Source organism: Chiloscyllium plagiosum, unplaced genomic scaffold (genome assembly GCF_037043375.1).
Source record: "Chiloscyllium plagiosum isolate Xiang-an unplaced genomic scaffold, Cpla_swu_hap1 HiC_scaffold_6, whole genome shotgun sequence".
In the NCBI taxonomy this organism is placed as follows: Eukaryota; Metazoa; Chordata; class Chondrichthyes; order Orectolobiformes; family Hemiscylliidae; genus Chiloscyllium; species Chiloscyllium plagiosum.
The window spans coordinates 113591237-113615382 of NW_028270144.1; the positions used below are offsets into that span (position 1 = coordinate 113591237).

Consider the following 24146-nt stretch of genomic DNA (forward strand, 5'->3'; position numbering starts at 1 on the left):
CAAGAGCCAAACCTCAGTAGAGCGCATGTTACCAAGGTGGGGAGGGTGGACACTGAGTAACTGTGATACCCTGTCAGTCCATAGTAGAATGACAGAGGCTGAATAGTGGCGGTGGCCAGGAGGGTAAAGAGTCCCACCAATAGAGAGCACACGGGGCTAGAGATAGGTTTCTGATCTTATCAGGAGGTGTTGGGTCAGTAGAGGTGGCCGGGGAAGGGGGGGAGTTGGGGGTGTGGTGTAGGGGTGTCCCAGTGGACAGCACACCCTATTGAGCCAGCATTCCCAGCCAACTGGCAGATTGGGAGTAGCAGGAGGGCAGAGAAGTTCTGCTGGTTTAGAGCACACCTTGCTAGGAGGCTGCTACAGCTGTACGGCCAGTGCTGGGACAGTATTATTAGTCAGGGGGTAGAGAGGTCCCCACTGGTTAGGAACACTTTACTGTTGGTGGTATCCAGGGGTACACAATCTGCTAAATGACAGATCAAAGCTTTAAGGGGGATACTGTAGGTTCCATTATTGAGAAATACAAGGCAGACAGACAAGGGTTGACAGAACAAATGAAGAAAAGTGGTTGGGATCCACTAGTTTGTTCCCAACCACTAGAAAAGTGGTTGGGAACAAACATTAGTACAACAGAGAAAGTGGATAGATAAACAAAAATGAAGTAAAACTGAAAAGATAGGGGTAATGTTAGTGTACCAATTAGCAGGTTTGATTGAACAAGTACGTGCCTCCACTAGCAGGTGGAGAAAAAGCCGAGAACGAATTGAGGAGCTGGAGGATAGGATAAAGGAGCTTGAACAAAGATTAGAAAATGTACAGGAGGAAAGGGAGATTGACTCTCCCCTCTTACGAAACAGTCCAGCGGGGACCAATCGCACCTTCTGTTGGACGAACTGTGCAAGCGTATAACTTAGCGCCCGTTACTCGAGGAGGAAAAGACTCACAGCCCAAAGCGAATTAGCAACCCTTCACCCAGGGGAGAGGCAGCAAATTATGGGCCTCCCTGGGCAAATTACAGCCCTGGAGCATAAACACGAGGTTCAGGGAAGAGCTGAACTACACTTGAGAGACATACACCAGCTGGTCCGCGGAGCTTGCCCAGCCGACAGGTGGAGACGGGTAGCTGGTGGACCCAATGCCACAGCAGCCCGAGACTTTAGGGGAGGACAGTGAACACATGCTATTGCCCTTACAAAGAGGAGATCCAGAGGGTGCTAGGAAATGCTCCCACGAACTGGAGTAAGATCACGACCACTAAGCAACTTAAAGGGGAAGGAACCTCTGAGTATGGGGAACACTTATTTAGAGTCCAGCAGGAATGCTCAGGGCAAGCAAACCCAGATCGGGGGGATTGTGCATTTATCCAAGCCTTTAGAGATGGGCTCTCTAGCGCCCACCAAGCCATCCTGAAAATGGGAGTAATAGTGTCCCAGGATAACGATGATCTAGTTGAGTGGGCTAGCGAGGTGAAGGAGGCAGAAGCTCCTGCGACAAAGGCAAGACCTGATAAAGCAGCCTACCGGAATGGAGGCGAGAGTGGAATAAAACCATCCTGCCACAACTGTGGCTGACAGGGACTCTTTGCTAGAGAATGTGGGGTCCCACAAGCAGGGAGTAGAGCAGGGAACAATGTAAAAAACTGCAACAGAATGGGACACACAGAATCAGTTTTCCCAACTGGGAAAAGCACTACCAGGAACACTGTGGAACCGCAGGAATCCTGAGGTCAGCAGAGCTGACAACCAGCTGCTCCGATTCACGAGGGTAAGGGAGAGGGGAGAATTTATGTGCCCGCAATAATAGGAGGGAGGAAATGTGAAATGTTAGTAGCCACAGGAGTGGCTGTATCCATCACAAACTTACCCTCACCTTACATAAATAAAATGATTCACTTAACTGGGGTAGGAGGGATAAGACACCAGCTTAGCCAAGCGAAACTATCCTTGCAGAAATAAACAATATATATATATCCCCTAGAAATTTTATGTATGCCAAAATAACAAGGGCACCGTAATGAGCAATGATCTCATGAAAGAATATTATGCTCTAATTGTGCAAAAGGGAAATTGATTTGGCCCAGATAGGACAGTTGAAATACCAAGATTGGGAAACTTACAAGTCACCTTGAAACTATTAAAGTGACTACATTCACCAGTAGGGGTTGGAACCTTGAAAAGGGGGGATTCAGAGCCATCTGCACCTCTGTCCCCAGAGCATGGGCAGAAACAAAGTTAGGCACAGGTCTAGTTAATATAGACCCGATAAGGGATTCCGGACTGGAGCATAAGCCCCACCGGCAATACCCAATAAAACCCAAAGCAGTTGTGCAGATAGTGAAAGGACTAGTGAAACAGGGAATCCTGAAAGCAACCACAAGTACAACTAATTCCCTGACATGGCCAGCAATAAAGCCTGATGGGAGCTACAGGCTCACCAGTGATTATACAGGACTAAATAAGGCCACCCCTAAATTGCACCCCATTGTAGCAGATCCCGCCACCATTTTAATCGGTTTGGCCCCGAACGTAAGATTTTTACTGTTTTAGACATAGCCAGTGGGTTCTGGTGTATCTCATTACACCCCGAGTCCCAAACTAAATTTGCTTTTACAGTAAGGGATTGGCAGTACATGTGGACTCGTCTGCCACAAGCGTTCCACAATAGCCCCACTATTTCTCTCAGGGTGGTGAGCGAAATTCTGAAGAGAATAGATTTACCAGAGGGTAGCACTGCCCTCCAATATGTAGATGATATCCTAATTGCCTCAGAGTCCGAGTCAGGACACCAGGAAGCTTCATGTCTCATATTATAGGAATTGGCAACCATGGGGTTAAAAGTTAGGCCCACAAAGGCACAAATTGGCAAAATACAAGTCTCACACCTGGGACACCTTATATCCCAGGGACTCAAAGAAATGCCCAATGACCACAAGAAGGCAATCCAACAGGTGCCACAACCTGCCACTGTCGGGGAGCCGGAAAGGTCTTGGAGCTATTCAACTACAGTCGGAGCTTTATACCCGAGTTCACAAAATTGGCTGAACCGATCCAGAGATTAAAGGAGGCAAGCCCACCTTGGAACCTGTAACTTGGTGGCCAGAACAGGAGGACGCACACAATCAGACTAAAAAATGACTCATATCAGCTCCCGGGCTAGGGCTGCCCAATCCCAACAAAGGTTTTTACATCCACTGTATTAATGAGGGAGGATTTTACTCTACAGTGGTCACCCAAGACCACGGTAGCAGGAGAAGACCTGTAGGGTACTACTCAACTACAGACGTGCCAGTAGTCACTGGGTTCCCCAGGTGTATAGCAGCCTTAGACTGTGCTGCTTGGCCATTAGGGTTAGCGAGCCCATAGTAATGACAGGGAATCTAATCCTCCATACTAAACACACCCTGGTAGAGATGCTAACCACAGGGAAACAGAGAGCTATCTCCAAAATGAGAAGGGTAAAGTGAGAGGTAGTTCTTTTACCCTCATGTCAGTGCGTACTAATAGTTAGGGATACTGGAGAAAACCCAGCTGAGGGAATTCTCGACACAGAGAAACTGCACAACTGTGGATATTAATGGGGATGAAGATAGAGGAGACTTTTTTACATTTTTTTTACATTACATTACATTACATTACAGTGTGGAAACAGGCCCTTCGGCCCAACAAGTCCACACCGACCCGCCGAAGCGAACCCACCCATACCCCTACATTTACCCCTTACCTAACACTACGGGCAATTTAGCATGGCCAATTCACCTGGCCCTGCACATCTTTGGACTGTGGGAGGAAACCGGAGCACCCGGAGGAAACCCACGCAGACACGGGGAGAACGTGCAAACTCCACACAGTCAGTCGCCTGAGGCGGGAATTGAACCCGGGTCTCTGGCGCTGCGAGGCAACAGTGCTAACCACTGTGCCACCGTGCCGCCCACCGTGCCGCCCAGACTAAAGGATACCACCCTAGGAAACAGCCAAGGAGATGCTGTTTGTGGATGGGTCACAAAAATATGTAGCAGGGTCGCCCCAAACAGGATGGGCTGTGGTAAATGATAAGTTAGAAATAGTTATGTCTGGAAGGATTAATGGAAGTCAGTCCGCACAGGTAGCAGAACTGATGGCATTCACCAAAGCACTGGAACTAGCAAAAGGAAAAATCGTGAAAATATACATAGAAGTCAATATGCCTTCGGTGTAGTCCATGATTACATGGTGACATGGGGCAGAAGAGGGTTCACTACTGTGGGGGGAACACCTATCAGACACCAATTAAGAATTCAGGCACTATTTCATGCCAGTGAACAGCCAAAAGAGGCTGCAGTAATAAAAATAAAAACCCATCAAAAGGAGCCAGAAAAGGAGAGCCCATGTTGGCTAAAATTCAAAGGAAACCAATCGGCAGACCAAGCAGCTCAGAGAGCCCTAGAACAAGAATCCATTGACGAGGCTGCAAGAGCCACTAATGATTTAGGAAAAGACGCTATACAAATTCAGCAGCTATAGGAGAACACTCCGCAGGAAGAGGGAGAGCAATGGGAACTGCAGGGGGCATTCAAAGGGGATGATGGTGTCTGGAGGTGAGCAGACAAGGTGATATCATCAGTGTGTATAGAGAACATATCGCTTAAACTGGACCACAGGTTCTCTCATACAGGTAGAGAGGCCATGATAGCAAGCCTAGGGAGAGAGTGGTGGTGGAAGGAATGGGAAGAGATGTGGCCATGTACTGCTGCAGGAGCATGATTTGTGCACAACATAACCAGGCAGACCCATAAAAGTTAGGATGGGACACCAGCCCAGAACTAGGGGACCCTGGGAAAGCCTTCAGATAGATTTCATGGGGCCACTACCACCTTCCTGTGGGAAAAGGTACTGTCTGGTCATCATAGACCAATTCACCCCATGGGTAGACGCATTCCCGACCAAAAGCTGCATTGCGACCACTGTAGCCAGAATATTAGTGGAGGAGATAATCCCGAGGTCGGGGGGGGGGCTACCCCTCCAGATCAACTCCGACCAAGGGACGCATTTTACAGGCAAGGTCATGGAGACTGTCTGCCAATTACTCAGCATTAGGCAAAACAACGCACATTCCCTATCACCTGCAGAGTTCAGGGATGGTAGAGAGAATGGATAGAATGCTTAAAAATACTTTAGCTAAGGCTATGCAAACTTCAGGCATGGGCTGAAGTGCTGCCAGTCATACTAATGAAATTAAGAGCCACCACAAATCAGGCAACCGGGCTAACACCATATGAATTAATAACTAGGCAAGTAATGCAATTGCCAGAGACAGTAATCACAGGTGGCATCGATGTGGGTCCATTAAAAGGCAAAATTTGGTGGTATTTGATAGAATTAAGTGCCCAATTGAAAGAGATGTGGAAATCTGTAATTGACAAACAGGACAAAAAGGACAAGGCAGGGAAACTCAAAATCTTCCCTGAGGTCCCAGCAGCAGGAAGCCGCATCTTGGTGCGAGCACTGCCCGACAAACCTGGCTTTGCCCCAAAATCGAAAGGACCATACAACGTGGTAATAAGTAGGAACACCTGTACCTGTATAGATATTAAAGGAAAAGGCACATGGAAGCATTAGACCCAACCAAAACCATTTAAAGATTCCTGTGACCAAACTAATGTCATTGACCATTCCCCGGGAACGGCGGACAAGACGGTCATCCTGGGAGGGAGTACCGAAAACACAACAGAACAACCCACACAGAAGTATGACTGCACCTCCTGACACAAACAAACACTTTGACTGATAACTTTACTTAACTGCAAAATGTACATACCTGTATGTATTTTACTGTGTTTAAGCATCGCGACTGTCAGGAGCATGTCAGGATTTGAAGATAATCTCTTCTATAAAAGCCGCCTAAGTTTGCATGGGAACTGAACTGTTTGCTACCCACTGGCCTGATCAGTAGAATGGATCCCTTGTGACTTTATACAGTAGACACCTTGAGAGCACTCTGTAAGGGGCAGATAGGAAAAGTTGAAACTTTATTGCTGGAACAGCACAGCAGGTCAGGCAGCATCCAGGGAACAGGAGATTCGACGTTTCGGGCACAGGCCCTTCTTCAGGAATGAGCAGAGAGTGTTCAGCAGGAGAAGATAAAAGGTAGGGAGGAGGGACTTGGAGGAGGGGAGTTGGAAATGTGATAGGTGGAAAGAGGTCAAGGTGAGGGTGATAGGTCGGAGTAGGGTGGAGGCGGAGAGGTCAAGAAGAAGACTGCAGGTCAGGAAGGCGGTGCCGGGCTGGAAGGATCCGGCTGAGACAAGGTGGGGGGAGGGGGGATGAAGAAACTGGTGAAGTCCAAGTTCATCCCCTGCGGTTGGAGGGTTCCCAGTCGGAAGATAAGACGCTCCTCCTCCGACCGTCGGGTTGTTGTGGTTTGGCGGTGGATGAGTCCAATGACCTGCATATCCTCGGTGGAGTGGGAGGGGGAGTTGAAATGCTGTGCCACAGGTTGGTTGGGTTGGTTCGTCCGGGTGGCCCAGAGGTGCTCCCTGAATCGCTCCGCAAGTAGGCGGCCTGTCTCCCCAATATAGAGGAGGCCACACCGGCTGCAGCGGATGCAGTAGATGATGTGGGTGGAGGTGCAGGTGAATCTGTGGCGGATATGGAAGTTTCCCTTGGGGCCTTGGAGAGAAGTGAGGGGGGAGGTGTGGGCGCAAGTGTTGCACCTCCTGCGGTTGCAAGGGAAGGTGCCGGGAGTGGTGGTTGGGTCGGTGGGGGGTGTGGATCTGACAAGGGAGTCGCGGAGGGAGTGGTCTCTATGGAAAGCTGATAGGGGAGGGGAGGGAAATATATCCTTGGTGCTGGGGTCTGTTTGGAGGTGGCGGAAGTGACGGCGGATGATGCGCTGTACATGGAGATTGGTGGGGTGGTAGGTGAGGACCAGTGGGGTTCTGTCCTGGTGGCGGTTGGAGGGGCGGGGCTCAAGGGCGGAGGAGCGGGAAGTGGAGGAGATGCGGTGGAGGGCACCGTCGACCACGTCGGGGGGGAAATTGCGGTCCTTGAAGAAGGAGGCCATCTGTGTTGTACGTATTTTGAACTGGATAGGAAAATACAAACGGGGATTCCAGGATAGATGTGTGCAGCCGATCAGGATTACCAGCCCATGGGGCCAGACACCCCCAGCCTAGGGAAGAGAAAACCCATTTAAAACCCAGTAATTACCCACACTGTTGCACCGAGCATGGATGGGGATGGTTTTATGTCCTGGTTCCCAAAAATGATTCATGCATCCAGACACAGTGGACTTATCAGCACCGTATAGTCACCAGGGGACAGTTTGCTTGCACTTGCAGTGAGCAGGCATGCTTGAATGTGACTGTAAGCAGACAATTCATATGTGGTCAGTGCAATGGCACCCATGTCAGCTCTGCCTCATGGACATACTCGTTCAATACTTACCAACTTGGGGGGCACCCAGAGAATCAGGGCGACATGGGTGGATAGACAGATGGAAGGACAGGACAACGTATGTTACCGAGCGGCAAAGTGATTTGTTTTTCTATTTCAAGGCACCTATGCGACAGACATCCCAGACCTTCCAAACCTGTTTGTGGTAGGTCCAATTGCACCCCTTCTTATACCATGCCCCAGTGGGAGACATGTTCAGAGAGGGATAGTGACCTGCTCCATCCGCCAGGAGTTCTATGCTGACTGGCAGATCCCCACCATTTTGGGGTCATCATTGGATATGGATTCTTGGGATCTTATGTTTTGGGGTCATCATTGGATATGGATTCTTGGGATCTTATGTTTGGGGGCGCTGCAGGGGTCATCAGCGCTAAAAACCGAAATTACCTTGTATGTGGCCTGACTATCTTAGATAATAATACCTCAAAAGCTCTGGAAGCAATTAATACAGAATTGGCTGAACTCAGACTCGACACACAGCAGATACATTACACGGTGGATTATCAGTTAGCACAGCAAGGGGGAGTTTGTATAATTATTGGTGACAATTGTATCACCCATGTTATTGATGACTCTTATAACATTACAGAAGCCATCAAGAATATCCAAGACCACCTAGATAATTTTCAACAAGGAGTCATAATTACAGACAGCTGGCTGAATTGGTTGATAGGTAAATCTTGGGGACCCTATTTGGCATTGAGATAGTTCTCCTCATTGCACTCACACTGGTATTCTGTGTGGGCCTCAGGTGTTTAAAGCTCTGCTGTAAGATGCTACTGATGAGAACTGCACCAGCAGCGAGTCTCACCATGGAAGAGCTCCCAATGAAATTGGCACTCCATGATACCCCTCAGGTGGAGGAGTTCCTAGAGATGACCTACCTGTACATGTAAATTGGGTGGTCTGCAGGAAATCTCCGAAGTCGCCTCCTTGACCACAAAGCGGGGAGTGAAGTAGGAGATAGCATGGGGCAGGGTGACACGAGGCACACTGACACACAAGATGGCCGCTGAACCATAAGTTGGCCACTTGACACAGAAGATGGCCGCCGGACCACAATATGGAGACAGACAGCAGAGCAAACACAGATACTGCCTGGGGCCACCAGAATGCCGGCACAATGCACTCACAGCCTAGATGATTAGTTTAAGGTAGATGGGGGAAAGCATACACATGAGGAGCGTATACTGCCCACCCAAGTGTCTGCATCCAGCCAACACCTTTTATAGAAATGCTAACAGTTTGACACGGACTCAATACAGAATGTTAATAGCCAGGCTATAGCAATGGAGTTTCGTGCAGACATTGAAATTGACAATGTCTGCGCTGAAACTGACAACGACAGTGCTGAAATTAACAAAGGATGCGCTGGAACTGACAATGACTGCATTGAAACTATCAATGATTCTGCAATGTTTACAACAAACTATGTTACAGAGACAATAACCTCATCCCTGACCTATTATATCACAAAATGTATAAAAGTATCTTGCCATTTGCTCCAGGTTGAGAGAAGAATCATAGCTGACCACTGTGCTGTTGGTGTCTTTCTCTCCCCAGAGCTCCGGTATTTCCTTGTACAATAAACCTCTGTTGTTGAACCCTGATTCTGACTCCAAGGCTGCTGATTTTCCCCACAACAGCTCCAAACAAATTACTGATGTCAGCTAAATTCTCCTCAACTTCACCCTGTTAACATAGGCATACCACTTAATATTGAACAGAAAGAGCATTGGACGGCAATGCTCCCAGCTGTCAGACCTGTGCATTAACAAATCATCAAGAAACAGCTCCACCGCATCATCTGCTCCCCGTTAAAACTGCTCATAATCATCTAAAAATTACTCTTGACTTCAATAGTACCAAGGCTTCACTGTGCAACTGCAAACTATTTCATAATGGTTAATTGCAATACAAGAGACCAGAAATGGAAATTCTGTGAAGGTCAATGTTCAATGTCCAAAGCAAAATAAGAGAGTCATCAATCGTTGATGTAGCAAAAACAGAAAAGGTCCTGAGGTCTACTAAAATTGTTATGTATTTTAGGATCATAGATTTGATTCATAATAGATACAGTAGGGTGAATGTAAGTAGATTGAATGAGTGGGCATGTATTCTTAATGCCTGAAGCTTGCAGTTACTGACATAACCAAGAAAATGGGAATCAGATAGCTGATTTAAAAGATGAGTATGGGGTTGAGTAACAAATGAAATGAAAATGTGTTGCTGGAAAAGCGCAGCAGGTCAGGCAGCATCCAGGGAACAGGAGAATCGACATTTTGGGCATAAGCCCTTCTTCCCGAAACGTCGATTCTCCTGTTCCCTGGATGCTGCCTGACCTGCTGCGCTTTTCCAGCAACACATTTTCAGCTCTGATCTCCAGCATCCGCAGACCTCACTTTCTCCTTAATAAATGAAATGACTGAGTATCAAAAAAACAGATTTATTACTGGAACAGGTAAAAAGCACAGACTCCAGGATGCGAGGAGTGGTGCAGATCAATTCCTTATATACTTGAATCAAGCATGAAATAATCAGAAGCAGTAATATGGGAAATTAGTGTCGAGGACATGCATTCTGCATTAGGATTTGAAACCACCAGAGTATCCAAAGTTGAGAACAGCCCAGTATGCTAAAGACTGAAACAGAGATATTATTTATAGTGTAGTTTAAGTCATGACACTCAGTTCCAGTATTCTATAAGTAAGATGCATATAGTAGTTTTAGACAACCTGCTGTTTTTAGCAGTTGAGTTGCAGCGCTGACCTCTCACTGAAAATCATTTTGCCCTCTTCATAACATACAATACAACATATAGTTCACTTCACAGTGTAAGACTTTGCCAAAACTACACAGCAGCTCACCTTTTAATAAGTGTTTACCTTTATAACTCAGAAAGTAATCCTAACCCTTTCACAAAGAATTAGAATAAATATTCTGGCTCAAATTCTCTTGGGAACTCAAACCAGTACCATAAAGTCCCTTGAATAATGCAGGAGGAAGTAATTTATGGAATAAAGACATTTAAAATATTCTGTTCCAGGAACTTTACCACCACTGCTCCATTACTTCTGCCAAAGCAGAACTGGTATATCAACCAATATTTCCAAAATGTAAGGAAACTTTAATGTATAATGAAGTATCTGAAAACAATCAGTTTTTATGAAATTTACAAAAGATCAAGATTTAGAAGGACTTTGCCAGGTTTGAAGGATTTGAGCTATTAGTAGATGCTGAATAGGCTGGGGCTTTTTTCTCTATAGCATTGGAGACTGAGGGGTGTCTTTATAGAAGTTATAAAATCGTGAGGGGGATAGAGAAGGCGAATAGCCAAGGTATTTTTCGTTTGAATCCAAAACTAGAGGGCATAGGTTTAAGGTGAGAGGGGAAAGATGTAAACGGGACCTGAGAGGCAACATTTTCATGCAGAGGGTCATGCATGCTTGGCACAATCTGCCAGAGGAAGTGGTAGAGGTGGAAACAATTGCAGGTATAACATTTAAAAGGCATCTGGAAGGGTATACAAATAGGAACTGATTAGAGGGATATGAACCAAACACAGGCAAATGGGACTAGATTAGTTAAGGATATCAGATATCCAGGAGTGAGGGCCTATCTGGTCAGTGCAGACAAATTGGATTGAAGGGTCTGTTTCCATACTGTATGACTCTATGCCTCAAAGGACGATTTGCTGAAACAGCAAACATTGGCCAAACCAATGTGTCTGCTCTATATGGATGTCTGAAAGGGAAGATGAACATTCTACAGAGGCCATGAAATCGAAGGTTATTTTCAAAGCTAAAAATAAAAAAAAAATTGTATCTCTTGGATCTGTCCACAAATATATGCAAGTAATGGTACTAATCTTTAGAATTGCCTTTGTACTTGTTATCATGTTTGGCTATACAGATAACAATCATTTGAAAGAATTAGCTGTCATGTCAATATTCATCAATGGCTTTCATCTTTTTTCACATGAATATAAAATGCAACTGGGTCATTTTGATTTAGTGTAAAAGCATGAAATAGGCATCGTCGATTTCATTGCCTATCAGCCGCGTCTCTCAATAGATGGCAGCAGAAATGAAAACCTGACAAAAGGGTTTCATCCAATATCATCTATTTAATCACTACCACCTCATGCATCACTTGAATCTCGTGTAACCCCTACTCACATCCCCTAATCTCTGATAAAACATAATGTGCAAACTGAGAAAACAAACAGGTATACCTGGAATATAAACTTAGGTGCTGAAACCATTAGGTGTTTGTGAAAAGTGCCAATTTCACTTTCTATCTCTAGGCCAGAAGGTCTGGATTCACATCCCACCTAGCACAAAGGGCTGTCACAATATGTCTCCCATTATTAACCAAACAGAGCCTGAGACCCAATACAGAAAAGAGGGGTGGTGTTCTTGTGGTGCAGTGTTGGTGTCCCTTCCTCTGGACCAGGAGGCCTGAGTTCAGGTCCCACCTGCTCCAGTGATGTGTAAAAACAGATTGATGAAAAGATATCTAGAAAGGAAGGTTGATGGCAGCACTCTACCCCAACTATTGGCTGGTGGTGTTTGGTTCTGCTGCACAAAATAACTGGATAATCTGTTAAGGGGATGTAGTGGTGTCATGGTAATATCACTGATCTAGTCATCTGGAACTATGAGTTAATATTCAGATTAAAATCCCACAGTGGCAGACAGAGAAATTTGAATTCATAAAGATCTGGACTAAAAAGCTAGCTCAATATGATCATGTGACCACTGTTGATTGTCACAGAACTCACCTGGTTCACTGATGTTTTTCAAGGAAGGAAATCTGCCATCCTTGTCTGGCCTACATGTCAGTCCAGAGGCCACAGTAATGTGGTTGTCCTTTAACTGCTGTCTGAGCAATTAAGGATGGGCAATAATTGCTGGGCTAGACAGCAATGACCACACGTTTTATGTTTTTTTAAAATATGAACACATTTGATAAAATCTAAAATCATCCCATAATTAAGAACTCAGCAGTTGTAAAGGAGCTAAGGTGATTTTTATTAACCCCATACTCTTTCAAAAATTTCTAACCTCTGCTTCTGTTATATCTTCATCTTCACCTTTGGGTTCATTCATTTCTCCTGGAGCAATACCAAAAGACAATAAGCGATACACAACAATAAGAACCAATACATAATGGTGTCTTAAAAAGCAGCCTTATAAGTCTGTGCCAACTTTGCAGGCTCTTACTTCAAGTGCAAAATCTTCACATTGTTCTTTGAAAAGATTGTTAGTTCCCATAATCATTGAAAGATTAGGGTTGGTTGTGCAGGAAACCATTGTGGTCAAAAGGAATTCAAAGCGAATGAGGTAATCAGGAAATTGTATTGTGGTGACTGAGTGGGATCATTAATGCCAGAAAGTATCTTAACTGTTCGTTAGACATGGCCATATATGAAGACCTGAAAAGAAAACATTGAAGAACGCAATGAAGATCTAAATATAGTCAGAGTTAAAAATCACACAACACCAGGTTATAGTCCAACAGGTTTAATTGGAAGCACACAAGCTTTCGGAGCGTCCTCCACTATCACCTGATGAAAGAGCAATGCTTCCAATTAAACCTATTGGACTATAACCTGGTGTTGTGTGATTTTTAACTTTGTACACCCCAGTCCAACACCAGCATCTCCAAATCATAAATATCAGATTACTTAAAGCGTGGAAATAGGCCCTTCAGCCCAACAAGTCCACCGACCTGCCGAAGGGCAACCCACCCAGACCCATTCCCCTAACACTACGGGTAATTTAGCATGGCCAATTCACCTAACCTGCACATTTTTGTTTGGATTGTGGGAGGAAACCAGAGCACCCGGAGGAAACCCACACCAGACACAGAGAGAATGAGGTGGGAATTGAACCCGGATCTATGGTGCTGTTAGGCAGCAGTGCTAACCACTGTGCCACCGTGCCACCCAAGTATAGTCAGTAATTGTTCCATTCTGGGACAGCTAGAGCCTGCGCTGTTACTTGCCCATTTTTCTGTTACCAATACAGCAATAAAACAAGAAGTAAAATGAAAAATATGGGAAATACTCAGCAGGTCAGGTGGCATCTAAGAGAAATAGTTAATGCTTCTGGTCGAGATGATCTTACATCAGAATGGAATAAAACAAAGATGTCTTCATGTTGTGGCATTTCAAGAACCAGATGCTGCTTGAACATCCAATCTCTGTTTTAACTTCTTCCTCTCTTTAAAGACAGCTTAAGGTTATGCCATACCTTCATCCAATTGTCATTTATAATGTATGAACCGAGATCACAAACTTATATGTTGCTTAAGTGTAGGAAACTGTCACAGTAGTTGACCATCATCTTATTCAATTAACTATTTGATCAGCTTTGAATGACTTGGACCTTCCTCACTGCGAAGTATTTGGAAGGAAACCGTCTCCTAGTCTGTCCTCTTCCTCTTCTGGACAGAAGAGCATTAGTATTGGGCAGCAAGTCTCTCGCGCCACTATAGTTATGAATGGGAGAGGGAAACCAAATAAAAAGAGAAATATGGACTTGAAAATACAAAGGAGTCTAGAGTGAAAGAATTTTGACAAGCAAAATTGTGTAATTAATGAACTACACAGTTAATTTTCTCAGATGTAATTATAATCACCATTAATGCCTTCTGCAGCCATCCCAGTGACACCATCTTCATTTTCTGTCTCGACAAGACATTGATCTTGAGTATCTTTTCAAAAAAGCAAACAACAAAGAGAGATGCAACTTATTGAAAACATAACATCAGTGAATGACAGTTCACTTTAATATACAACGTTGTGGTACGTAAGGAGTATAATACCTGTAATGCAAAATCCATACACACTGCAGCTGGAGTGAGTTTTTAAACACCAATCTGATATAACATCAGCTGTAACCACAGTTGCATTGATAGGAGAAGTACTTCCTCACACAGTAAGGTATTTCCCCATAAGCAGCCAGAAATGATTAGAGCTTGTAGCAAAAGCAATGTACTAATCACATAGGGTTTTAAGCTTTGTATTTTACATTGCTGCATGAGTTCCTCAGGATAGTGTCCCAGGCCCAAACATTTTCAGTCACTTTATCAATGACCTTCCTTCCATCATCAGATCACAAGTGGTCATCAGCTCACTGATAATTATTGAGAGTTCAGTTCCATTTTTATCTCCACAAACAGTGAAGCATTCTATGTCCACCTGCTGCAAGAGCTCAATAACATTGAGGCTTGGACTAAAAAGTGGCAAGAAACACCCCCTTCCCATTTATCTCTCAGCCCCAACCCACAAGCTGATGAAGGGCTTATGTCCGAAAAGTTGATTCTCCTGCTCATTGGATGCTGCCTGACCTGCTGTGCTTTTCCAGCACCACACTCTCAACCAAGAAATATCTGTGTCAATTGCAGGCAATGAACATCTCCCTCTTCTGTTAACAGTGCTTGTGGATATACCGACAACAATGAATTACAATAATTCAAAAAGGCAACTCACTACAGTGTCCTCAAGGGTAACTAGATATAGGTAAAATTGGCAAAGATATTCTGGAAAGTTTAATGGAGCAATACCTGTAGAACCTTTGACAAAAGTTTGGATCAAGCGTGTAATATGGGAGGTCTATGGGAAATATGGATTGGGAAATCTGCAGACAACACAAATTCTGGAAGGATAGTTGATAGTGAAGAGGATTATTGTCGACAGCAGGATATCAGTGGTTTGGTTTCCTGGGTGGAAAAGTGACGAATGGAATTCAACTGGAGTAATGTAAGATCATGCATTAACATAGGGCTAACATAGAAGGAAATACACAATAAACAGGAGAATATAGGGTGGACAAGAGGAAATGAAACACCTTGGAGTGCACTCACAGGTTCCTGAATGTAGATAATGTGGTAAAGGAGGTGCTTGGTGTGACAATGCTGTTCCTTTAACAAGCTTATGTTGTCCTTGGTTTTTTTTTCAGAGAAGTCGTAGAAGACACAGATTTTGAAAAGTCTAATTTGAAGGGTTTTAGGACCAATTTGATTACAGATAACAGATACTATCTCAGGCAACACACTTTAAGTTTAAAAAAGACACTTATACAATGAAAAGGGAGCACCCAGTTCTCCCAGCTCAGCTTCTCACTGATTTGGCTGGGGTTTTAGCACTGCAGTGTTTTGAAGCTGCTGGATTCAAAGAAACAGGTCTATGCTGGTACACTCCCTCTGACCACTCTTCTGTAAGACCTTGTGTTTGATTTTACTTTTTGTGCCAAGGGGTGTTTATGGGGATTGTTGCAGGTGTTTGGAACAGCATCTTCTGGGTTTTCAGATCGGTTAAGTTATTCTGTATTCTGGTCTCTTTTGTTTGTGCTTCATTCAGTAATCTTGTAAATAAATTCTGTTTTGTTTAAAACTAAGTGGATTGACTAGCTGCATCCCTCCTGGGATATCTGTGTTACACCTGCTCAAAATAACTCGCAAAGTTAGGGTCTGGGCCACATTCTTGAAAGGTTTTGAGGGGGGTCTGGCCTGGTCCATAACACTAGGACTGGTGAACAATGTGGTACACAAGGCTTGTGAGATACTTTTAGGTGAGGAACTAAATATAAAAACAGGGATGTAATGCTAGAACTGTGTAGATTGTGAGTTCAGCACAGCTGGAGTTCTGGTCATCAAATTACAAGAAGGCTATAATTGCTGTGGAGACGGAGGAGATTTACACAAATGTTATCAGGGCTTGAAAATTGCAATGATGAAAAAGGATTGGATAGAGTAGGATTGTTTTACTTAGAGCAGAGGTGACAGTGGGTGACTTAATCAAAGGGGACAAATTAATGTAAGGCTTGGATACAGTGAGCAAGAATGACCTGCTTCCCCTAGTGGAGAAGTATCTTGTAGACCAGATTTATGTAGCATCTTAAAGTATCTAAAATCTAGTATGCCAAATTAAGTTGACATTTTTCATTAATATTATCATTAAAGAAGTTATAGCAAGCTGCTCTGAAAAGTACAAAGTTACCGCAGAGTCAACATGGTTTATGAGAAAGAAATAGTATTTTCGAGGAAGTTACATGTGCTGCAGATAAAAGGAAGCCAATGGATGTACAATTGGTTCTGCTACAACACATGTTTATTCAATTCGCAAATTGACTTTAACGCAATTGAAGAATTTAGACTGCTATTTGTAGAACACAAACTTTCCTTACCCATATTGGCTGTAATGCGATTCCAGCCCCATTAGTTTAAATAGCGCAGCTATTCCATGATTTTCTTATAAACGAGATCGCACAAGAATGGAACTATCGCTTTATATCAGAACTGACTGTACTATACTTTAATATCCAGAAGGCATTGAAGAAGGTGTCAAATCAAAGGTTCTTGCAGAAAATAAAAACCTATGTTACAGGGGCTAGTGTATTGGCTTGGATAGAGGAGTGACTGGCCAACAAGAAGAAAAGAAAATGCATAAACGCATCTCTTTTAGGTAGCAGAATGTAACAAGTGAGATGCCCAGATCAGTGCTGGGACTTCAACTGTTTGCAGTTTATATAAAAAGGGTAAAATTGTCAGAGTCCTACAGACCATAGGGCTATTCTCTCATTAGAGACAGACAACTGGTGGTGGTTTAACCTGGTGGGTTTGGTGGGTTACCAAACCTCAGGTGAGGGGAGAGGTTGAAAAGAAGACTCCTTCATAGTAACTTCAGCCAGTGTGGGAAATGAATCTATACCATTGGCATCACTTGCCAGCCATTCAGTCAACTAAGCTAACCAATGACTCAAAAATTGGTGGTGGTGTTGATAGGGAGAAGGATGGTTTCAGGCTAAAGTCTGATATTGATCAGTTGATAAATTGGGCAGAGCAAACGATAGACAGAATTTAATCCTGATGAGTGTGAGATGATGCATTTTGGGAGTTCTAATAAGGGAAGAATTTACACATTGAAGTCCCTAGAGAGTACTGAGGAACAAAGAGAGCTTATGCATAGGTCCAGCACAGGACAGCACAGGAAGATAGGATGATGAAGAAGTCATATGGGATACTTGCCTTCATTAGGTGGGACATAGAATGTATGAGCAGGGAAGTATTTTTGTAACTTATTGACCATTAGTTCAGCTACAGATGGTATGCTGTGAGCTGTTCTGGCCATCACACTATTGGAACGACATGTTTGCATTAGAGAGGGTGCAGAGGATGTTCAGCAGGAGGTTGCCTTGGATGGAAAGTCTCAGTTATGAGGAGAGACTGTATAAACTGGGTTTGTTTTCTCTGGAGCGGAAGAGGCTGAGGGGGGAATTTTTTGAGCTGTACAAAATTATAATAGGCATAGATAAGGTAGAACGTGAGAATCTTTTCCCCATAGCAGACGCGTCTAAGACCAGGGGCATAAGGTTTAGGTGAGGACTAAGTGGTTTAGAGGGAATCTGAGGAAAATTTCTGGCATTAAATTGTCTACACTTTCTCAAAGAACAAAGAACAAAGAAAATTTACAGCCCAGGAATAGGCCCTTCAGCCCTCTAAGCCTGAACCAATCCAAATGTACTATCTAAACCTGTCGGTCAATTCCTCAGCATTTGTATCCTTCTGCTCCCCACCTAATCATGCATCTGTCCAGATGCATCTTAAATGAATCTACCGTGCCTGCCTCTTCCACCTCTGCTGGCAACGCATTCCAAACGCCCACCACCCTCTGTGTGAAGTACTTGCCGCATGTATCCCCCTTAAACTTTCCACCTCTCACCTCGAAAGCATGACCTCTCGTTATTGAATCCTTTACCCTGGGAAAAAGCTTGTCTCTATCCACCCTGTCTATACCCTTCATGATTTTGTAAACCTCAATCAGATTCCCCCCCACTCTCCTTTTTTCTAGTGAAAATAAACCTAACCTGCGTGGGTTTCCTCCGAGTGCTCCGGTTTCCTCCCACTGTCCAAAAATGTGCAGGTCAGGTGAATTGGCCATGCTAAATTTCCCGTAGTGTTAGGTGAAGGGGTAAATGTAGGGCAATGGGGCTGGTCGGTGTCGACTTGTTGAGCCGAAGGGCCTGTTTCCACACTGTAAGTAATCTAATCTAATCTACTCAACCTCTCTTCATAGCCAGCACCTTCCATATGAGGCAACATCCTCATAAACCTCCTCTGCACCCTCTCCAAAGTGTCCACATCCTTTTGGTAATGTGGCAACCAGAACTGTACACAGTATTCTAAATGCGGCCGAACCAATGTTTTATACAATTTTAACATGACTTGCCAGCTCTTATACTCATTACCCCGTCCAATGAAGGCAAGCATACAAATGCCTTCTTGACCACTCTATCCACCTGTGCAACAACCTTCAGGGTACAATGGACCTGCACTCCCAGATCTCTCTGCCCATCAACTTTTCCCAAGGCTCTTCCATTCATTGTATAATTCACTCTAGAATTAGTCTTGCCTAAATGCATCACCTCACACTTGTCTGGATTGAAAGCCATCTGCCACTTTTCCGCCCAACTCTCCTGTCTATCTATATCCTCCTGTATTCTCTGACAGTCCCTTATGCTTTCTGCTACTCCACCAATCTTTGTGTCATCTGCAAACTTGCTGATCATACCAACAGTGCCCTCTTCTAGATCATTTATGTATATTACAAACAACAGTGGCCCCAACACTGACCCCTGTGGAACACCACTGGTCACCTTTCTCCATTTCAAGAAACTCCCTTCAGCTACTACTCTCTGTCTCCTGTTGCTCAACCAGTTCTTTATCCAACTAGCTAGAACAACCTGCACACCATGTGACTTCACTTTCTCCATTAGTCTACAATGGGGAACCTTATCGAACGCATTACTAAAGTCCATGTATATGACATCAACAGCCCTTCCTTCATCCATCAACTTGGTCACTTCCTCAAAGAACTCTATTCAGTTGGTAAGGCACGATCTCCCCCGCACAAAACCATGTTGCCTATCATTGATAAGCTCATTCTTTTCTAAATATAAATAGACCCTATCTCTCAGTACCCTCTCCAGCAACTTCCCCACCACGGACGTCAGGCTCACTTGTCTGTAGTTACCCGGAATATCCCTACTACCCTTCTTGTACAGGGAGAATTTACCAATTATCCTAATTGGTAAACTAATATAAAGATAAAGGGTAGATGTAGTATTCTTGGACTTCCAAAAGGCATTCAGTGAGATGTGACACAAAAGATCAGTGAGCAAGATAAGAGCTTTTGGTCTTAAAGATAATGTATTGGGTCATAAAACAGATAAAGAGATAATTGAGTGACGCGGACGAAAAATCAGAGATAAACTAAGTATTTTTCATGTTTTCAGGCTGTAACTAGTGGGAATGTCAGAAAGAGAGCTGAGAGTGCAGCAATTTACAATCCATATTAATGACTTAGATGCATTACTTATGGGTTTTGACAGTAGAAAGGTAATTCAAAATATAAGCTGTCGGGAAGACTTAAAGGACAGAAGAGATATAAATAGATTGTAGATAGACGATATGGTAGTAGATAATTTCATGTGGGAAACCTTGCAAGTAAAATAGAAAAGCAGAATACTTATTGAAAGCATTAAACATTTAAATGTTGCTGTGCAGAGAAACTTGTATGTGTAAAAGGAACTCAGAAAGTTAGTAGATATACAAGCTTTTATGAGGATGGCCTTATTGCAGGGAGATTGAACAAGAGTACAAGATTAAGGAAGTCTTGCTACAATTTGGTGAGACTACACCTGGAGCACTGTGTAAAAGTTTGGCTTCTATAAATTATTTTAAGATGATACAATGAAGGTTCACATCATTAGTTGAAAGGATTGTCCAATGATGGAAGGCTAATTAAATGTTGGCTACATTCTCTTGAGTTCAGAAAAATAGAAAGTGATCTTACTGAAACATAAAAGATTCTGAAGGGGCTTGATAGGATGGACACAGTAGTTGTTTCAAACAAATTCAAAACTGCTTGAGAAACTCAGGACAGCTGGCTATATCTGTGGAGAGAGAAAAATGGTCAACACAAGAAGAGTCAGACTGGATTCAAGCATTGGTTATTTCCCTCTCCACAAATGCTAAAAAGTCTGCTAAGTTTCTCCAGCATTTAGTGTTTATCCTTCAGATTTCTCGTATCCATGATGTATTGTTGTTACCCTTGCTAGGGAATCTAGAATAGGGAGCAACTTCAGGATGAGGGGTTGATCATTTAAAGCTGTAACAAAGTTAAATTTCTTCACCCACAGTTGTGAATCTTTGGAATTGTCTATCCCAGAGGGGTGTGGATGCTCCATCACTGAAGTAATTTAGGACTGGACTGTACTGATATTTAGTTTCCCACATATCATGGGACCTGAGGAGCAGGTGGAAAAGTAGATTTGATGTTGATGAATTAGCATTGATTGTATTGAATGAAGATTCAGGTGCAAGTAGGTGTGTAGTTTATTCATCCTCATATTTCTTAAAATTAAAGGTAGTCATATTGGAGTGCCCTCACAGACCTTCAAACATCTGATTTCAAAGCCAAATGGAGCCAATCTGTGGTGAGGTAATTTCTCAACATACATACAGCATGCACACAGGCTTTAAGAAGGAAGAAAACGAGATATTGTTTTCAAAGCAAGGCACTCTCAAGAAAACGAAAGTGAAAAATTAGATCAGCTTTGTTCTTCCTTACCAGGTGGCATTCCATCTCTTGAGGAATCACGGTTGACTGGATCACTGCAATAATAATTTTTGGAAATGAGAATTTTTCCAAATGCTAAAGTAATTTAAACACCATGAAAGTAAATAGCAATGTAAAATCCTGCACTAGCATTTAGCTACTAATAGATATTCCAGGTGATATTTGTCTGACTCAATTCAAATTGTAATTATATAAATTATTCAAATGTTGTCAAGTAATGTGTTTGTGGAATCAGCAAAAGTGCACATACTTAGCATGGAGCAGATATGCACAAATGCCAGTTCTGAACATATTCTGACACCAGACTGCACTGTGTGGCCAGGGTACTCACCACCACCCACAGACAGCCTCTTGGTTATGGCCCTCTCAACCCCTTGAGCAAAAATGCAATACAATTACAAAACTTTAAGCCACAAAGTTATTTTGGGGTCCAGGCATTTTCTCTGGCCTATACTCCATAGATAGGACTCACATGGACACTGACAAGCCTCACCTCACTTGGCGTAATGCTGTCCACCAATACAGCAAGACTCAGCCCTGCCAATGAGTTGGGACTTCTTGGGATCAAATGTCTGTTGTCATAATTTGCCTTGTAAACAGTGGACAGCGATGCCACCCCTCACACAATAGTCAAACCGACATAGGTCTCACAGCAAAATTCACAATGCAATATGTGGCCATTTCACTGCGCATACACTGAATTCCATTTCTCAAATGCCAAAGCATGTTTAAGCAATATGGTAAAAAAATCTGGCTGCCTAAGATATACTAGCTAGTTTGAAATATTTTCAAGGAGAGAGAATGAGGACTGCAGATGCTGGAAAGTCAAATTTGAAAAGTGTGGCACTGGAAAAGCACCTCAGGTCAGGCAGCATCCAAGAAGCAGGAGAGTCGACATTTTGGGCATAAGCCCTTCACTAGAAATAATGAAGAGCTTATACCAGAAGCGTCGACTCTCCAGCTCCTCGGATGCTGCTTGACCTGCTGTGCTTTTCCAGCACCACACCTTTCGACTCTGAAATATTTTCAATCCAAGTACAATGCTATGTACCAGATAGATTTGTCGCCAATTGTTCAGTCCAAGACTTCAAAGAAAGGATGTTATCCCACATTTCAAGATGCTAATTACTGAGTGGGAAAAGGTAAGATAGATCCTTATGTCCCTGATACTATTTTTTTTTCTTACCAACTGTAAGAAAGACATTGGGTTAGAAAAAAAAAACCGCCATTGCATGTAAACAATTAGCTCAGTGGCTCAACAGCTGATTTGCAATGTAGAGAGACAGCAACAGTGTGGGCTCAATTCCTGCCACAGCTGAGGTTACCATGAAGGACTCTTTCTCTCAACTTCTCCCTTTCCACAGGGTGTGGTGATCTTCAGATTAAACCACCATCAGTTGTCTCTCTCTGGCAAGACTAGGGTAATTTTACCTTTACTATTGCATGTAGTACGAGCTATCTTCATTATCCAATTTAAGTATTTGGGGAAAAATTTAAGGGATATCATTATGATCAGGATTGAAAAATTCAACTTGTGAGGCTTAATCATTCTAATCTATCTTGTGTATGTGTGGCTTGAACTTTGACAAATTAAATTAAGAACAGTTTTGATTAATATAGGCATTATTTTCTCTAGATAGGACCAGTAAGAAGAGTAGTTTGTCCTTGAATGAATGTCTTTTACCATTCTTCCAGTGACAGTTCCAGACATCCATGATTCTCTATAGGAACAATACTCTCTGACATTTTACTAAATTTGGTCCTCATGATCCTGAATGTTGTCATTTTTCCTGCTGCCTATCAAATCTGCAAAAACGAAACACATGAAAACAAGAATCATGTGACAAAGTTTGTCTGTGTGAAAAGTTACATTGGATTGTACCTTGCATTGTGTTCCAGGTCATGGGTCCCATCTGTTGAAATAAGAACAAGAAACAAATACCTGAAATATGTTTGTGAGACTGACTTGGTTCTGTTCATCAGTGCTTTACTCATACAACAGATTTGGTGAGTTGAGTAGGTAACCAAGGTTTATAATTGGCATTTTATACCACCATATAGACAAAGTCAAAACTTAGTTTTCCAAAGCAGTAACATGTCATAAATTCATAATGGTTTTGTAAGCCTCTTGTGGAGTAAATACCAATTTGAGTGTGGAGTGAAACAAGCATTTAACACATTGATCATCACAGTAGAATTAAATGGGATGGGAAATGGGCAAGTATGTGTAATTGACTAGCTGATCTAATATCACCGGTTAAACACCACAGTTGAAAGTTACCTTCACAAGTTTTCAAAACTTTTAATCACTTCCTTGAAAAAAATTCAAATCATATCACATCATACTAGAACACATGATTAGATGTTTACTAAATCCATACTCAAACTTCTAACCAAAATCAGTGAAAATTCCCATCTGGTTCACCAATGCCTTTTCAGGAAAGAGATTTTCCATCCTTACCGTCTTGGCTTATAAGTGACTGCAGACACATAGGAATGTGGTTGACTCTTAACTTCCCTCTGAGTAACTGGGAGTAGGCAATAACTTCTGGCCTTACCGGCAATGTCCACATACCATGAAGGAAAAATAAAAATCTAAGCAAAAACCGGTCTTAGAGTAAGCAATTGGGAAATCAATTGTATTATTAAATTAATTGTATCATGGTTGTTCTAATGGCAGGCACCACCCTGGAATATATTTCACATAAACAAATGCTCCTGAACTCCTGTATGGATTCTCCCAATTATCTGTGATTCAGCAAAAATCCCAAAGGAACACTGTAAATATGGTTGTTTATGCAGTTTAGATTTTGAGGCAGGGAGTGGTGGAGGGATTGTCTGTGAAACCAACCTTCCAGGTCATTAAGAGAACACTGCAGAAATTTTAGCACCTGTGTTGCATGTTTTTTTTAATCTTCTTCCCATCATCTTCTCAAGATCAAAAGAAATAGGAACAAGAGCAGGCGTTAATCCATCGATCCTGCTGTGCCATTCAATTAGATCTGATCTTGGCCTCAACTCCACATTCCAACCTGTCTCCCATAACCTTAAATTTCCTTACAGAT

General features: G+C 43.1%; 1 protein-coding gene across 2 annotated transcripts in view; it reads right to left on the minus strand.

The window, feature by feature from the left end:
- LOC122551078 (uncharacterized) overlaps positions 1-24146 on the minus strand; it is a 46083-nt gene that overhangs the window by 2843 nt on the left and 19094 nt on the right. The window contains exons 5-8 of one of the 2 annotated variants that reach the window (XM_043692720.2): positions 22964-22994; positions 21073-21116; positions 14079-14153; positions 12500-12549 (exon numbers count right to left, since the gene is read on the minus strand). In XM_043692720.2, coding sequence (XP_043548655.1) covers positions 12500-12549; positions 14079-14153; positions 21073-21116; positions 22964-22994 — 200 coding nt within the window. The remainder of the gene's footprint in view (positions 1-12499; positions 12550-14078; positions 14154-21072; positions 21117-22963; positions 22995-24146) is intronic. The other variant, XM_087988364.1, reaches the window with a different exon arrangement.